Source organism: Canis lupus, chromosome 28 (assembly GCF_003254725.2).
Source record: "Canis lupus dingo isolate Sandy chromosome 28, ASM325472v2, whole genome shotgun sequence".
Lineage (NCBI taxonomy): Eukaryota > Metazoa > Chordata > Mammalia > Carnivora > Canidae > Canis > Canis lupus.
In genome coordinates, this window is record NC_064270.1 from 1,782,865 (window position 1) to 1,801,127 (window position 18,263).

Below are 18,263 nucleotides of genomic sequence, written 5' to 3' on the forward strand. Positions count from 1 at the left end.
TGGGCTGACCACTGCTGCAACCCACAATTAATCTCTGACCATCAGTTTCTAAGCAATCTCAAAAGCATCAATGCTAATCACATTGGAAGCCTTTATATGGATGTTTAGGCCCTGAAAGGCAAGCAGGGGAAAAGGTCAAGGATATTTAACATAACTAAGCAGGGCTGGAAGAACACAACAATAAATAAAAACAGGAAGACTTATTCAATTTGTTGACGTCAGCCTCCCACCACGTACTCTTAACCATTTTTATTATTCAATCAACTAGCTAGCCATAGCCCCTTTGAGGCTAAATACACTCACACACACATAACTCCCAACTGCCAGAAACTATAACCATAAATAGCAACTAGGCAAAAAAGAAAACACCACCACAACAAAATCCTCCATAATCAGCTTACCAAATGGCTCATCAAATTAGGTACTTGATCTTTCATAAGTCACATGAAAAAGGGGAACTTTGGGTCGTTTTCCATTTCTGGAGCACGGTCAGAGCATTTTGCTCTAGTGGAAGTAAGATATAATGAAAGAGCACCAAGTTTGAACAGAAGAACAGTATCCAAGTCTCAGTTTTGCTGACAAGTCACTTACTCTCACTGAACCTTAGTACAGAAGCTTCCCTACCTAGAAACCTCTGTAGACAGAATCAAAGTAAGCTGTCAACAGACAGCATCAATGATCATGTACAGTCATAATTTCTGTTTTTCTTTTTTGCTAGTTTAGGCTTATTAAACACATACCATCTCAGTGCAGCCAAATGCTGACATCCTGGCTGCTAGGATTCCCTAAATCAATTGTGGAGACTACCATAGGCTTTACCTGCCCTTAATTAATTTTCAACATTCTGGTGATCAAAAGAACATCCATCAGCCAGAATATAAGAATATACCTAATTTCAAATCTTCAACAGATTAAACTCTCATTTGGTGAAATGCTATTGAGATAGTATGAGTTTAAATCCCTTATGGTCATCCCTTATGATCACTCCGGGCTGATGAATGACTTTGGTTCATTTTACAGATCAAGAATTGTTTCCAAGGATAGTTCTAGTTTCTGATTAGCTATGATGTAAGAAGTACTAATCTGGTTTACTCAAAGGGAGGGCAGATAGCAGAATGGTTAAGGGACACAGATTCTAGAAGCCAACTTTATTCTGAGTTTGAATCCGAATTATACCGCTAACTTGGTGAAGTAATCAATCCTCTCTAAGCCTTCATCTTCTCAACTGAAAAATGAAAAAAACAATACCTAATTTATAAATTTGAAATATTAGGTAAAAAATAACAGTATGGTGATTCATACATAGTTAAGTATTTAATAAATATTAGGTATTATTATTATTATTATTATTAAGGATTATTCTTATGCAAAAAATTTCTCATGCCCAGCAAAGAAATCAACATTTATTTACATAAAATGCTTATATTGTTCAAATCCATATTAAGAAAAATAGCTCAGCCTCTTTTCCTGTCAAACCTAACATGCTGTCACTCAGAGCCAACCAGCTCAGACTTCAGGATAAATGACCAAGCACAATGAAAAAGACAAATGCTCTTTCTTAAGATGTGCCAGCATTCCCGTCAGATGTTTAGCTGAAAAAAATGATGCTTTAAAATTAACACATGTATTAAAATTAATGCAGGTTCTGGTAATTGTGGCAGGAAATGGGATATCACAAAAGCTAAGCCTTCTCAAGACTTCTTGACTATTACCTGTCAGCCACTCCAAACCTGAGGTCCATTTTACTATTGAGAAAAGAAGGCTGTTGGTGTAACAGGTGCCCAGTCCTTAGAGGACCCTGTGGATTTGTTTCTCTTACAGGCTGAATGGACAGTGAAGGGGAGGTTATGATACTGTGTCTATGGGGCTATAATTAGGAAGGAAGAAGCTACTACCCACACTAGTTGTTTGAAAAAGACTGAAAAAAATCTGTGGGATTCCAACCTCAAAATCAAATTACAAAAATCATCTACTCTTTTTATTAACTTTGTCTTCTGCTCCATTTCTGATCATTGACTTGTAACTACTTTTCTTCTGATTATAAAAGTAATATGTACTTATTATAAACAATTTCAAAAACACAGAAAAGGATGAAATAAAAGCATTAAATGTATTTATCTCACTACCCAATGGTAATCATACTTTTATTCATTTTTTTTGTCAGTCCATTTTCCATGTTCATACATGTTCCGATGTGAACATAGACGTGTATTAACAGATACAGATATTTTAACATAAATGAGATCATGTTCTACATATAACTTTTTATTCCTTATTAAAGCCAACAATTGCTAATTCTATTTTTTTTTTTTTTTTGCTAATTCTATTTTTAAAGATTTCATTTATTTGAGAGAGAGAAAGAGCACGCTCCTGTGTGTAAGCAGGGGGAGGAGCAGAGGGAAAGGTATAAGGAGACTACATGCTGAGCTTGAAGCTGGGTGCAGGGTTTGATCCCAGGACCACAACCTGAGCTGAAATCAAGAGTCCTCAACCGACTGAGCCACCCAGGCGCCCCTATAATTGCTAATTCTAATCATGCTTAATCGGCTCCCTTTATGTGCTTTTTCTTGTTTTATGTGATGAGGAATGTATATGTGTAATTATCCACAGAGAGCTTTAATCTTTTCTGAGCAAAGGGCTATTAACATTTAACTAAGATATCAGACTGTTATTTGTGAAGAGTTTAAATACTGAATTCTTTTTTTTTTTTTTCTCTTTAAGTAAACTCTATGCCCAACACGGGGCTGAAACTCACAATCCAGAGAGCAAAAATGGCATGCTCTATAAATTGAGCCAGCCAGGAGTCCTGAAATACCGAATTTTTCTTGGGTGAAATTTACCATCTGAAATTTGTTTTTTGTTTTTTTTTTTAATTTTTTATTTATTTATGATAGTCACACAGAGAGAGAGAGAGAGGCAGAGACACAGGCAGAGGGAGGAGCAGGCTCCATGCACCGGGAGCCCGATGTGGGATTCGATCCTGGGTCTCCAGGATCGCGCCCTGGGCCAAAGACAGGCGCTAAACCGCTGGGCCACCCAGGGATCCCTGAAATTTGTTTCAAAATAGTTTTTGTTTGTTTGTTTTTTAAAGAAAAGGTGGGGTTGGATAAGTGAAAAAAGAACAAAATAAAAGATTCTGGTAAGTACTGAAGCTGGCTAAATAAACATGGGTTCATAATATTGTTTCCTTTATTTTTTAGTATGTTTGAAAATATCCCTAACAATTTTGAAAATAACTTTTTTGGAGAAGAGGCTCTCTGCTACAACCTTAACTTAGTAAGAGAATGCAAAGTTTTTATCTAAAAAATAAATTTAAAATGTCTATAATCAAGTCAAAGAATCAATTTAAGAAAGCTTGTAACTAAGACATCTGAGGGACTATCAAGATACATTCATTAGCTGACTACTCATCCCATGGAAACAAACTGTAAGTGGCTATGGAAACACTAATTTTAAAGCATTATTAATTAGAGCTACTGCTTACCAAAATCCAAAACCAGGAAAACATAAAACCACTGGGACTATCTTGAGAATTCTGGATAGAAATTTTATAATTTATAGTATCCCTGGTGATCCTGGAGCTAATCAAACATTTATTCCAAAAACCAGAAAGACTACTACTCTATGGAGATCCTTATTATTAATATAACTAATACTCTTCATGGAAACAGATAATTACATTTCTACAAAATCAAATTTCCACTGTTTACTTACATACAAAATTTGACCATTTCCTTTACTATATTAAAAAGAAAACCTGCAAGAGATGCATTGTCCTTAACTACGAATAGAAATAAATTCTTATTAATTTCTTAACTAAGCCAAAAATTATAGTTAATAAACAGGTTCTTACAATTACAACTGCAGATACCAATGCTCTGTTTTCTCTCAGTCTTACCCCAAATACTAAATAAGTCAAAGGCAAAAACTTTAATTATACATAGCTTAAAAATAAAACATCTCCTAAATGCTAAGGATAAGATGCAGTTTGAAAAATAAAAAACAGCAGACTAAGAACAAAGGGTCTACGTTTTAGTCTTAGCACTCTGCCACTAATCAACTCTTTAAATGTTCCACCTGCAAAATTTATTTTCATTCACTCAATGTGGATTTATTGAATGCCTACAATGCATGAAATTTAATGAAAGGTAAGATCCCTATCCACACTCCCCACTAATGGGGCACATGAGTCGCTCAGTCCGTTATGTGACTGACTCTTGAGTGACTGACTCTTGATTTCAGCTCAGGTCATGATCTCAGTGTTGTAAGATCAAGCACTACATCAGGGTTTGTCCTCAGTGGGGGAGTTTGCTTGAGATTCTCTCTCTCTCCCTCTGCCCCTCCCCAGCTCTCTAACAAATAAATATTTAAAAAAAAAAAAAAATCCCGGTCCCCACTGAAAGGATGAAACCCACAATTTTAACAAAGTAGGGTAGGCGGTACAGCAGGAAAAGTAGAGAACACTAAAGGCACGTGCCTGGTTGTAAAAACCTAGGTAGTGCCCTGGATGCCTCTCTTTACCCACTCATTGATCCAATCTGTCTGACTTGCCCTTCAAATGTCACCATACCTCCACCCCCACTACTCACAATCCCAGCTATCATCCTCTCCTTCTTGGTGCATTGCAATCGCCTAACTGGGTAAACTCATTGTACTATGGCCCCTTTCCACTCAGCACCCACACTGTAGTCAGAACAAACTTTTGAAAATGTAAATTTGATCAAGTGCATCAGCTTCCCCCTCTTCCCATACCAAATGACTTTCTATTGCCTTAGGAAGGCCTAGTAGGCATAGTAGGATCGCCTACTGGTTGTCATCTCCTTCTGCAACTTGTCCTCTCTGCTGCAACTGTACTGGTCTTCTTTCAATCCCTGAGGATGTCATGCCACTTTTACCACAATGCCTTTTTATGTACCATACTCCCTGCCCAGAATATAATCATTTCTCCTTTTCTCCTGGGTAAAAACTCCTACTTACCCTTTCATACTTAGTTCAAACGTTATTTCCTCAGGAAAGGTTTCCTTTATTAAACTATACCCTTTCTAATTAAGCATCATAATTCTGTATACCTCCTCTTCCACATAACAGAGGTTCGTACAGACCTTCCTAAGAACCCAGAGGAATAGCAAACCTATCCTGGCAGGATCAGAGCTATCAGAAGTGCACTGATACATAAACTGATGCTCAAAGAAGAAATAAAAGCCTTGTGGATGAGAGAAGGCACAGAAGACAGAAACTGGTCTACCCCTTCTCTTGTGACCTGAAGGAACTTAAACTGTAGAGAATACTGGAATTGCTCCCTGTATATTTGAACTAAATGACTAATACTATTCTCTTAAACTTAGCTTAACATACTGACTCAAAATTAGGTTAACAACATGTTCCTCACAACTAGTATTTATACAAAGAGAATATGGTATCTCTTGTTGGGATTTTAAATAAATTATTTTATACAGATGACATTATTTTTCATTGTTTCCCCACTCCTTCTTAGTGTTGATAATGGAGAGAAACTGTACCATAACAAAAATTTTCATTGAACTTTATCTTGCCTGCAAAATAGCAAAAAAACCACTTAACTTACTGCATTGTAAAGGTTAAATTAGATAACTGGACATAAAATGTTTGGCCTATGGCAAATCACTGGACAAATATTAGTTCCTTCCACCCTTCTCTATTTCACTTTTAAAGAGGTGTTCTCTGAAAACATACCGATTGAAGTTAATATCTGGGTAGCTAGAATACTCAGATTTCATCTTAGCATTTCGCCGTGGAAATGTGCAGAAGAAAGCATTAGCTAAAAGACTGGCAATCTGTTCCTGTGACATTGTGATGGAATGATTCATCTTCTGTTTCAGGAGTGGTATTGGCTGAGAGAGGAAACAAAATATACAGACAAGAAGGGCAATAATTAGTTTAGCAATTTCAAAAGCAGAGGCACCAAATTGCATTTGCTAAATTAAGGCAGGAATAATTTCAGGCCACTCTTGAATCCTTAAATCAGCAGTACTGAAGTCAAGGGCAGTTCATCAAGGATGATTGGAAAAGTGTACTTGTTTGACAAACTGCAGATTTCTAATCAATAATAATGATAGTAAAGAGAACATAAACATTACTTATTAGGGGAAAACAAGATTGCTTTAGCAAGTAAGAAATAAAAACACATTATCCGTGTAATGAAAAACTAAACAATAAAAGAGAAAAATGCATCACTGAGTTTAGCCATTACTACATATGCTAAATTTTATTCTCACTTATATTTAAGATTGCTGGATAGAGCAATTTTTCTATTAGTCCTAAATAAAATGACCTAAGGAAATTCAATAAATAAATCTTTTCCTTCTAATTCTGAACCAACCTTCACTTTGACAATTTCTTTGAGACCTAAATCTAATTTTATTACAGCAATTAATAGGACATGTATAGACAGACATATGTATAAACTGTAAGAAGACAGGCATTTCCCTACATCATCACTTTAAGCCAAGAAGATATAGGACATTTTTTCTTCAGATTTTTTATTTATTTATTTATTTTTTTTTTTTCTTCAGATTTTTTATGATGGAAATGTCTTCTAGTTGTACCAAATCCAAATCCACTGTGCTTTTCTTTTCAGGATAATCCACGGGACCTTATGTTCAGTGGGTTTTATTCTATTTTAAATGTTAAAACTACATGTTTTTAAAGACATGGTGGTAAAGCCAAAGACCAACTGCCAGTTTATAATATCAGTTGTAAAGTTTTAAAATGTTCCAACATAATATTTAAGATGCTTTTCCTTCTGCCTTTCAATAAGACCCAGAACTAGGAATCCTGGATATCTGCATTCATTTCAAACCAACTGTCCTGATCATATCTCAGGAATCAACATCAAAAATGAAACCTAGGAGAGGTAGGCAAGGCAAATCAAAACTGCAATGATGTAACAATTAACTTTTTTCTAAGTATCAGAAAATGTACATCAGTGCTAGAATAAGAGTGTGCTAGGAAAAAAAAGGTTAAATTTGCAGTTTAACTGTTTCTCTTGGGAAAATACAAAGACAAACAGAGAAAATGGAAAGAATCACTACAGTATCCAAATGCTGTCCTTTTAGGCCTTAGCAATTACCATTCCTAAGAAAGACGGAACAGGGAGCTCATATCGATTTCCATTTTCCCATCCTATACATTTATTTACAACCCAGCAAGAAGTTTAGAAAAGGTGACAATGGCAAACTGGTACTTAGTTTTAGTTAAAAATGAGCTTTTAACTACCATTTATTAAGTTATTCATAAAAATAACTTTAAAAATTAATGGTGGCATTTTAGGCTTAATGAAAGATAAACACAAACATTTCTTAACACCCAAATAACCAAATAGTAGGATTTTATTTTTATTTTAATAGTACGATTTAAATAGAATAATTGATTTGTTTTCTTGGAGGAGAAATGTCTGAAAGCTCATACTTGGGGAAAACGAGAAGATGTAAATCTTATCAAGTGTTCAGCTAGATAAAATAAGGGACTGGTTTAACATGAACCAAGATCTTTCAAGAAGCTCATGTCCAAAATTCGTTTCCTTCCTTGAAGTTCCTTTTTATAAATCTAAATTTACCTTTTGGATTTGGACTAGAGAATGTTAATGTAATAAATTGTGAAGTAACCACATATACAATTTAATTTGCCAAAAATATCTTGATATCAAAGTGAAATATTAACTTTCACAGCAGAGATTTACTTTTCAGTAGAGTATAAAAAACAGACTTAAAATGTTCTCCCCATTAATGGAAGAACAGAATTTTTTTGTTTTTAGCCAGGCCAAATATAGAGGAGCCACAAGTCTGATTTTGTTCTACCAAGTGCTTTGTTATAGCTTATAAATTTAGATGTTTTTGAATATATATCTCATTACATAAAATACAGAAATGCTCTTGCCTAAGTGCAAGGGGAAGAGAAGATGATTAAGTGATTCATGTCTAAAGGCTATATACTTACCAAGTATAAGTTCAATTATGAACTACACATTGAATTAAAAAACCATTTAACGGGGAACCCTGGGTGGCGCAGCGGTTTAGCACCTGCCTTGGCCCAGGGCGCGATCCTGGAGACCCGGGATCGAATCCCACGTCGGGCTCCCGGTGCATGGAGCCTGCTTCTCCCTCTGCCTATGTCTCTGCCTCTCTCTCTCTCTCTCTGTGACTACCATACATAAATAAAAAAAAAATTAAAAAAAAAAAAAAACATTTAACTAAGCACATGAAACTTGGGGACACAAAGATGATTTCCCTTCAAAAAGAATATACTATAGTAGGGGTAGATATATAAAGATAAATTACAAAATAATGTTCTAAGTGTGACTTGAGTGCTACAGGAGGGATTAACTTTGGCCAGGAGAGGTAGGGAAGGTTTCGCAGGGGGATGTAAAAGTTAAGCAGAACCTAAGATGTAGTGAGATATTTTACTAGGTAAGGAAAAAAGCAAGGAAAGAAAAAAAGAGTGAACATGACACAGAAGCAAGCAAAAAAACTTCAAAAAAGACAACAAGAAGAATATTAATATATATTTTCTGTGCCCAACAGAAAAGCTTATTTTGCACACAATGCATTAGTGATGTGAAATTAAAGTTACATAAAATTAGAAATACCACAGTAAAAAGCTAACAACTATGGCACATCAAAAACATAGAGTGGTTCTCAACTGAAGATAGAATGGCCCTCAGGTATTTGGTCATGTTTTTAGATTGTCTCAATGATTATGCTTGTGGTTTGGGGGATACCCCAAAGACAAACTGCAGTGTCACACACTACAGTGTGTGAAAACATCTCACACGTTTGTACACTGTTTCACCTAAAATGTCCCTAGGGCCTCTGTGAGGCAAAAGCATCAACAGAATCTTGGCTAGCATCCATGCAGCAAGGGGGTTGGCTCTAGAAACAAAAGACAGGCAAATTCAAGCCACTGTTTTCAGAAACATAGGAAGAAAACTAAAAAGAACAAACCAATAGCGTTTTATGGTAATTTGAAAATATGTCCACGAATTCTGATATTTCCTCCTTTTTAGAGATTTATTTTTATTGATTTTATTTTAGAGAGAGAGAGAGAGAGAAAGAGAGTAAGCATGCACACAAGCAGGAAGGGCAGAGGAAGAGTGAGGGAGAATCTCAAGCAGACTCTGCACTGAGTGAGGAGCAGATGCAGGGCTTGATCTCACAACCCTGAGATCACAACCTGAGCTGAAACCAAGAGTCAGGTGCTCAACCAACTGTGCCACCCAGGCGCCCAGGTATCTCCTCCTTTTAAGAGAGTCTAATTACCATCTCCTTGAGTGCAGGTTAGATTTAGTGACTAATTTGTAATCAACAGAAAGATAGCAGAAATGATGGTAGATGTCTTAAAAAACAAGGTCAAAAAAAGCACTGCCAATTTCTTGTTGTCTCCCTTAGGTGGCTTGTTCCCAGGAAGTTAGCGACCACATTGTGAGGACAACTCAATCAACCTATGGAGAGGGCTATCACAAGAAATTGAGGGCTTCTGCCAAAAGCCATGTGAGTAAATCAACTTAGAGGCAGCTCCTCCAGTCTCAGTGAAACCTTGAGATGACTACAGCCCTGACCAACACCCTGACTACAACCAGAAGAGAGATCCTGGGCCAGAACCACTCAGCAAAGCTGCTCCTAAATTCCTGACAGAGACTGTGAGATAATAAATGTTTGCTGCTTTAAGCCATGAAATTTTGAGGTAATTTCTTATGTAGCAATTAATTAATATACTCCCTCCAAAAAGAAATAATATTGGATTCTTTCCTTCATTTTTAAAAGCTAAAAAAGCACTATGAGCTCATTTGTTATATAACAACATCACTGTGTGGGGAAAGGAGAGTGAGGTAGTAGGCCATTTTGAAGATAAAATATTCTAACTCCATTAGTGTGTTTTGGAATAATAACTTTTTTAAGTTAGAGATTGTTTAAACAAAAACAGAATAGGAAGTCTCAGTAAGCAAACTTCAACAGTGTAAACTGAAGCTCAGAAATTGAATGCTGCATTTTTAATGTTCTTTTGCAGTATTCCCTCTAGCCTCTAACCTTTTCTTCAGTATAGCAAAATCCTTATAAAAAAAAAAACAAAACTGTTTCTCATTTCTCTCTTCTTTCTCTTTGACCCTGGCCATTAGAGTTTAAAAGAAATTCAATTTGTGAATCTCAAGAAAGCTACTGAGGAAGAAGTTATTTCGACTAACCTGGGTGCAAATATTTGGCAGACACAGTGCAATTTTCACCATATCAGGCAAAATGGACTGATACAAATGTTGAGCTTCTGCTTCTTCAAGTACCTGAAAACCAGTAAAATATATTAGTGAATAATAACCAATGAATAAATGTTTGTAATGAAATTATATACCTGCTCTTCATAAAATCCCATAATATGTGAGACATTATCAGTCTCAACAAATACATATAAAAGTACACCAATACATGTACTTAAGGTGAACTCAAGTGAACTTAAAAATTCATTTTCAAACTTACCTGACTTACCTGAATACTCTGTGAAAACTAATTAAGTATTCAAAATACCAAATATCTCTCATATCACACTTCATAATTAAATAAAACATCTGCAAATAAAAAACAGCACATTCTGCCCTTGGTTACTGCTAGACAACTAGGGACTCTCTCAGAAACCTTCAAGAATCCATCCAGCTTCAACAGTCTAAAACGTAAAGAAATTGCCATAAAAGCCATACTAATTATTTCACAGCACAGTGTATTTTTCAAATCTAACCTATGGGTAGTAAACAACAAGGTTTCTGATGACCTTAGAATTTTTCTTTTCTAGGCACCCTAGGGAAGTTAAAACTACAATTCCCACATCATAATTTGAAGCACAACAAAGGCAACATTCATAGCCCATTTTTGTCTTTTATAATTTCCTATCTCTGCAGGCTTTAAAATTTACTTTAGGTCTTTTGATCTAATTTCTCTCTAAAAAATAAGGGTATGTTTTTAAAAGTTCTGAAAATGAAAACACTATTGATTTGGAAATTAACTCATTTGGAATTAACCAATTAACCATTTGGAAATTAATTTGTTAAGTCAGGGTTAAATAAAGACATTTATCAACTTAAAATTACACTTGAACTAAAGGAGCTCTCACTTATAATCCAGTCTGATTCTGTCATTATTACAAAGAAAAGAAAACTGAGGCCAAGGAGGTTACCTGATTATCCTAGCTTGAGAAAGTCAATTAGCAACTAAATTAAAACTAGAACCCAAGTGTTCCCAACTCTACTACATTGCTCTCCCCACTTCTCATGGGATTAATGGGGATGCAGATGCTTCACAAACCAACAGACTTTCTTCGTTATAAACTAGAATAAAGGAATATTCACTTGTCTCTCTGCAACTGCACAAAGTATGTGTGTAAATAGAAAAAGTAACGATTTACAGGGAATTTCTAACACTAAGAACTGTCTTTATACCAATGCTCTAAAATCCAACCTACGTTTACCTCTCTCTTTAAACTGGAACAGTGGGAAAACTAACATTGAGAATGAACAGAAAGGTATTTGCAACTCAGGGAGTTTGGGATTCAATCACAGATATATAGAAAACTATGTAAGTGAACAACACAAGACAATTATTAATTCTGGGGAAAACAAAAAAGTTGGCAAGAGTGGAAAAGCAATATCTTAGATATGTATAGTGTTTTTACTATTCTTCTTTAAAAAACAGAATATTGATCTTAACTGAAACAAATTTGATAACTATGGTGGGAAAATGGGAAGTAGAAATAAGGTTTTTTAAATTTTTTTTTAATTTTTTAAAAAAATTTATTTATGATAGAGAGAGAGAGAGAGAGAGGCAGAGACACAGGCAGAGGGAGAAGCAGGCTCCATGCACCGGGAGCCCGACATGGGATTCGATCCCGGGTCTCCAGGATCACGCCCTGGGCCAAAGGCAGGCGCCAAACCGCTGTGCCACCCAGGGATCCCAAGAAATAAGGTTTATGTTAGTGGTGAAGGGGTAAGTGAACAATAGCTAAATTCTAATCCTCTATAATGGGAAGTTAACACATTAAAAAAAAAAAAAAGTATAGGAAGTTAAAACTGGTATACTGTGTATCGTTCTATGCTATTTTTATTACATATACATTTGTGTAACTAACACCAAAATTAAGATACAAAACTATTTCACTATAATCTCTCTCCTGCTATCGATTTAGTTACACTCTCCTTCCTCCAAGCGTTCCTAAGCTCTAGCAACCATGTATGTTTTCCATCTCTGTAATTTTGTCATGTTACATAAATGGAATCAAATAGTATATTTTACAATTGACTTTTTCATCCAGTTTTAATACGTTTAAGATCAACTCAAGTTGATACAAGTACCAATAGTTATCCCTTGTTATTGCTGAGTAGTCGTCCATGGTATGAATATACTATAGTTTGGGTTTTTTTTTTTTTTTAAGATTTTATTTATTTATTCATGAGACAGAGACAAAGACAGAGACACAGGCAGAGGGAGAAGCAGGCTCCAGGCAGGGAGCCCGACCCAGTCTCCAGGATCATGCCGTGGGCCGAAGGCGGCACTAAACTACTGAGCCACCAGGGCTGCCCTAGTTTGTTTAACCATTACCTTACTGAGGGACATTTTGTTTGATTCCAGTTTTTGGCCACCACAAATAAATCTGCCTTTTACTTTCAACCTGCTTATATCATTATATCTGAAATGATTTCTTATAAACAAGCATCACTTTTTTATTCACTTTGTAAGTCTCTTTCAACTAGCAGATTTAGACCATTTACACTTAATCATGAATATGTTAGTGAATATTCATTTCATTTTTTATTTTCCATTTCTTTAATCAGTTATCTTTTTCCTTCCTTGTGGGTTATTTAAACATATTTTAGAATTCTAATTTTATTAATCTAAAATGTTTTTGAGTACATCTCTGAATAGATTTTATTGCCTGCTCTAGGCATTACATTATAGGTAAGTTACCAGTTTACTGGTGTCAACAGCGAGAGAAATTTTACCTTTGTTCAAGACCCTTTACCCTATCTCATTTATAATCTAATTGTCTTCAATATTTCCCTACATATATTGAGAACCACAGTGTTATAATTATTGAAAAGCAGTTAAAGAGAAAATGTCAAACACAATTTAGAACACAATCTATTTTATTTACATTTCCTCTTTCTGTTGTTCTTTCTTCATGATGTTCCATCTCTTATCATTTCCTTTCTGTTTCAAGAAATTCTTTTAGACATTTTTTAGGATAGGTGTAATAATGACAGTCTCTTCCTTTTCCTTCACCTGGGAATCATGGTTTCCCCTTTATTTCTGAGGAATATTTTCATTGAATATAGAATTCTGGGTTGATAGTTCTTTCCCTTTAGTCTTTTGAAAATACTGTATCATTTCCTTTGGTCTCTATGCTTCCTGATGAGAAATTCACTATCATTCGAATTGTTTTTCTCCTATAGGCAATGCATCACTTCTCTCCTAATACTTTCAAAATGTTTTCTTTGCCTTCTAAAAAGTTTGACTCTATGCCTTGGCATGGATTTTTGGGGTATATTCTGTTTGGGGTTCACTTGGCTTCTTCAAGCTACAGGTTTATGTCTTTTGTAAAATTTGGGAAAATTTCAGCTATTATTTCTATATTTCAGCTACTATTTCTTCTATATTTTTCAGCCCTGACTTCTTTCCCATTTCCCTCTAGTATTAAAATGATGTTAGATCTTTTGTTATAGCGCCAAAGGTCCTTCTGTTTTTTTTTTTTTTTTGCCAGTCTGTTTCCTTTGTGTTGTTCAAAATGAGTAATTCTTTTGTTCTTTTTTTGAAGTTTACCATTTCTTTTTTCTGTCATCCCATTTCTTCACTGAGCTCATCCATTGCATATCTTTAAAAATTTCAGTTTTTGTATTTTTCAGTTCTAAACTTTCTATTTGGTTTTTCTTTATGGCTACTATTTCTTTGCTGGAACTATTTTTTTCATTGCTTTAAGCCGGTTTGTAATTGCTCATTGAAGCCTTTTGTGATGGCTGCTTTATATTTCTTGCCACATAATTCTAACATCTGTTTTAGGGTTGGGATGCACTGGTTGTCTTCTCATTTCAACTCAGAATTTCCTGATTCTTGTTGAGAAGTCATTTTTTTATTGGGGATATCTTGGGTATTATGTTATGAGATTCTGGATCTTATTTAAATCTTGTTTTAGGGACACCTGGGTGGCTCAGCAGTTGAGCGTCTGCCTTTTGGCCCAGGGCGTGATCCCAGGATCTAGGATTGAGTCCCGCATCGGGCTCCTTGCAGGGAGCTGCTTCTCACTCAGCCTGTGTCTCTCATGAATAAATAAATAAAATCTTTTTTTAAAATCTTGTTTTAAAGATTTTATTTATTTATTTGAGAGCTAGAGAGAGCGAGCAGGGGGGATGGGCAGAGAGAGAGGGAGAAGCAGGCTTCCCAATGAGCAGGGAGCCCAATGCAGGATTCGATTCCAGGGCCCCGAGATTATGACCTGAGCTGAAGGCAGACACCCAAACGACTGAGCCACACAGGTGCCCCAAATCTTGTTTTAGCAGGACTTCTGTAACAGGGGAAGGCAAGAGCCGCATCATTACTGCCAATTTAGAGTAGAAACTCAAGTCCTCTATCTGTGAAGAGTGGGGGAGGCACCTTGTGCCCCTTGGGGGAGTGGCGTGGGGACCATGAGACTTTGAGCTTCCTTCTAGGACTTTATTGTATCTTTTCTAGGGCCCCACAAACCCTAGCTGGACAGTCTTTTCTCCACCTTTCAGATTTTTCTTATGTTTATATAGTGTCCAAGGTTTTTGGCTGCATTTAACAGGAGGGACGGGAAAAATGTCTACCCAAACATTTTTAACCTAAAGACATTTAACCTTATGTGTCTAAATGGGCTGACAGCTTCTTCTCCTTTGGGTACCTGTCCTTGTCTTTTAAAATTGACATACAAGTAGTTGCTGCCATGCTTTGTTGACTGTCACAAGCTTTAAAATATCATTTATTTATCTGATAAAACATTACTGCACTGGACTTCTTCAAACTGTCAACACTTCAGAGCTATGTCTAAATGCTGCTTTGGAAACACAAATGAGAACATAAAAAAAAAGCCATTTGAGAACATAACCAACCCAACTACAGTTTGAGATAGAATGCATAATTTAAAAAGCTACCATGATCTTAAGCCTGCTCACATATTATTAGTATTTTTATGCGAGTGTTACCTTTTATAAATTATTATTAACCTATACAACATAAGCCAAGATATAAGTAATGAAAGGTTTGCAAAATATAAACCATTTCTTTACTACAGAGCAAGAGCCTCAAACAATAGTAGAGGTTTATTTATAATATATCATATATTCTGTTTATTTATAATAATGGCAATGATGATTATAAGGAAAATAAACATACGATGGTAAAAAGGAGAGCTTCATTAAATTTTCCACAAGCAAAGCCCTGCTTTCTGTTGGACAGTCTGCATAGATAATTATATGTAGCAGGTGCTTCTGTGTTTATTGTATTTTTATTCTAGTCCCACAAATCCATCATGTGTATGTCTCATTTAGAATTGACACGGTGAGTTTCAAAATTATTATTATTATTATTATTTGAGTTTCAAAATTATAATACTGTTTTGCTCTTCTCTTTAAACTATAAATCTGTTAATTTAACTGGTCAATAAACAAATATTTTGAGTATTTTTTTAATATTTTGAGTATTTATTATGTACCAGTCTCTTGCCAGGATGAAGACAGAACTGTAAACAATAACAGAGATGATCGCTGACCTCATGAGTCTCACAGCTGAAAGCCGTATGCTCTTTTTGTGACCTCCCTCAATAGGTCAGCCCTAACCCTGATGGATAATCATGGGTCATACTACAACCTCACCACTGTGACTGAAGAAAGGCTTTCTTTCTTCCTTTAGCAGATAGAAACATGGACAAACTGCGAAAAAAGAGTAACTGATTTGCCAAATGTCAAAACATTATGAATGATTTAAATCTCTAGAAGCATGCAAATGAAGAGATGTTTACTTATTTCTTCTTTCTTAGAATACTTGACCAATTAAAACTAAATCTGTGAACTGTGCTCTAATACTATAGACATATTCATACATGACTAAGTACAGTGTCTGTCACACAGAAAGTATTAAATAATTACTGAACTTTGAGAGAATAAATGAAATCTGTAGCTGATAAAATCAGAAAACTACCATTATTTTATTAAAAGAGTAAGTTTCCATAGATCTACTTCTTCAAACAGTTCATAGCAAACAACTTTTAAAAAGTGACCAGTCATGGGACGCCTGGGTGGTTCAGCGGTTTGGCACCTGCCTTCGGCCCAGGGCATAATCCTGGAGACCCAGGATCGAGTCCCAAGTCAGGTTTCCTGCATGGAGCCTGCTTCTCTCTCTCTCTGTGTGTCTCCGCCTCTCTCTCTGTATCTCTCATGAATAAATAAATAAGATCTTTAGAAAAAAAAGTGACCAATCACAAATCAATGAATATGATAAACATCTAATCATTCCATTTTATATCTATTAGTCTGTGCCTCATTAGATCCCTGTAAAAAACTTTGAAGTTACTAATAATCTCTTTTCATGAAAATTTTCAAAATAAACTTTATATACAAGGTCTAGACTATTAAATTTTATTAAATAATTTTTCCAAAAAAAGTATATCACACCCCAAAAACCGAAGATGAAAAAACTCATAATCCTATGATTCTGAAATTAAAATAACTCAACTTTGTTATGTTAATTTTTTAACTAAATGGTATACTGTATTTTTCTGCGACTTATACCCATATACTCAATAATTTTTGTAATTAAATTGCATTTCTATATTTACTTTTGTCACATATCTACCTGTCCATCAATCCATTTTCCAATGCATTTTGGAATAATTGAGGACATGAATATACACTCATGACTTCAGCCTGTATATCAATTAATATAGTTTAATATTTAATATTTATATATTTTTTCATTTAAGGTCAAGTTTAAATTCAATGAAATAAATTAATCTTAAGTGGTATACTTAAGTGGCATATTATCACTTAACAAATTTGTAACAAATGTATATACCTGTATAACCTAGATCCTTCTCAAGATATAAGACATTATGAAAACCTTAAGTCTCTCATGCCCCTTTCCCAGGAAACTCCTGCCCCCACACCTGAGGGACTACCATTGTTCTAAATTTGTTCTATTACAGATTAGTTCTGCTTCTTGTAAAATTTTATGCATTGGAAACAAAGGACCTGCACTGCTTTATGTAAGGTGCTTTTTTTTTTTTTTAAGGTAAGGTGCTTTTTATCTCAACACAATGTTTTTGAGACATATCTATGTTTAATTAGTGACTTTGTTTCTTTTTATTATTTTATTCCATTGTATGAATACATCACCATTTGTTTATTCATTCTCCTGTTGATAGACAACTAGGTTGTTATAGGTTTTGGCTATTAGATTAAAGATACTATAACATTCTTCTATAAATACAGGAGTTTTTTGTACACTTTCATTTTTTGTGGGTGTAGAAAGGAACAGAATTATTGTCTCAGGGTTGTGTGGGATTGAGTCCACTTTGCTGGGCAATAAGCCTACTGAAGATTTTCTCTCTCCCTATGGCCTTTCCCAGTCCCTCCCTTCTCTAAAAAAATAAAAACAGAATTAATGAATTAATGGATAATAGGGTACAGAAATGTTTAGTTTTCTTTTTTTTTAACGTTTAGTTTTCTAAAGAACTCCCAGACCCCTCCCCAATATAGTAGTACCATTGTACACTCCCAAAAACAAAGTATGCAAGTTTCACTTGCTCCATATCTCTACCTACACTTGGTCATATTAGCCTCAGCCTTTCCAGTGTTTGTGTACTAATATCTCATTCCAATTTTATTTTATTTTTTTTGAAAGATTTTATTTATTCATTAATGAGAGGCACACAGAGAGAGGCAGAGACATAGGCAGAGGGAGAAGCAGGTTCCCTGCAGAGAGCCCTATGTGGAACTCGATCCCAGGACCCTGAGCCAAAGGCAGATGCTTAACCAGTGAGCCACCCCAGCTTCCCTCATTCCAATTTTTTTTTCCTCATTCCAATTTTAATTGGCATTTCCCCAATGACAAATGATATTGAGCACTTTTTAATGTGCTAATCGGTCATTTGTATGCCTTTCTTTGTGATGTCTTATAAATCTTTTGCTCAATTTTTAAGAAGACTATTTAATTTTGAATTGTAGTTATTTATATATTTTAAAT

At 35.2% G+C, this 18,263-nt stretch overlaps 1 protein-coding gene across 5 annotated transcripts in view; it reads right to left on the bottom strand.

The window, feature by feature from the left end:
• Positions 1 to 18,263, bottom strand: part of PARG (poly(ADP-ribose) glycohydrolase) — a 137,938-nt gene that overhangs the window by 79,668 nt on the left and 40,007 nt on the right. For all 5 annotated transcript variants that reach the window (XM_025466378.3, XM_025466375.3, XM_025466374.3 and 2 more), the window contains 2 exons: positions 10,217 to 10,309; positions 5,713 to 5,870 (listed from right to left, as the gene is read on the bottom strand). In XM_025466378.3, coding sequence (XP_025322163.3) covers positions 5,713 to 5,870; positions 10,217 to 10,309 — 251 coding nt within the window. The remainder of the gene's footprint in view (positions 1 to 5,712; positions 5,871 to 10,216; positions 10,310 to 18,263) is intronic.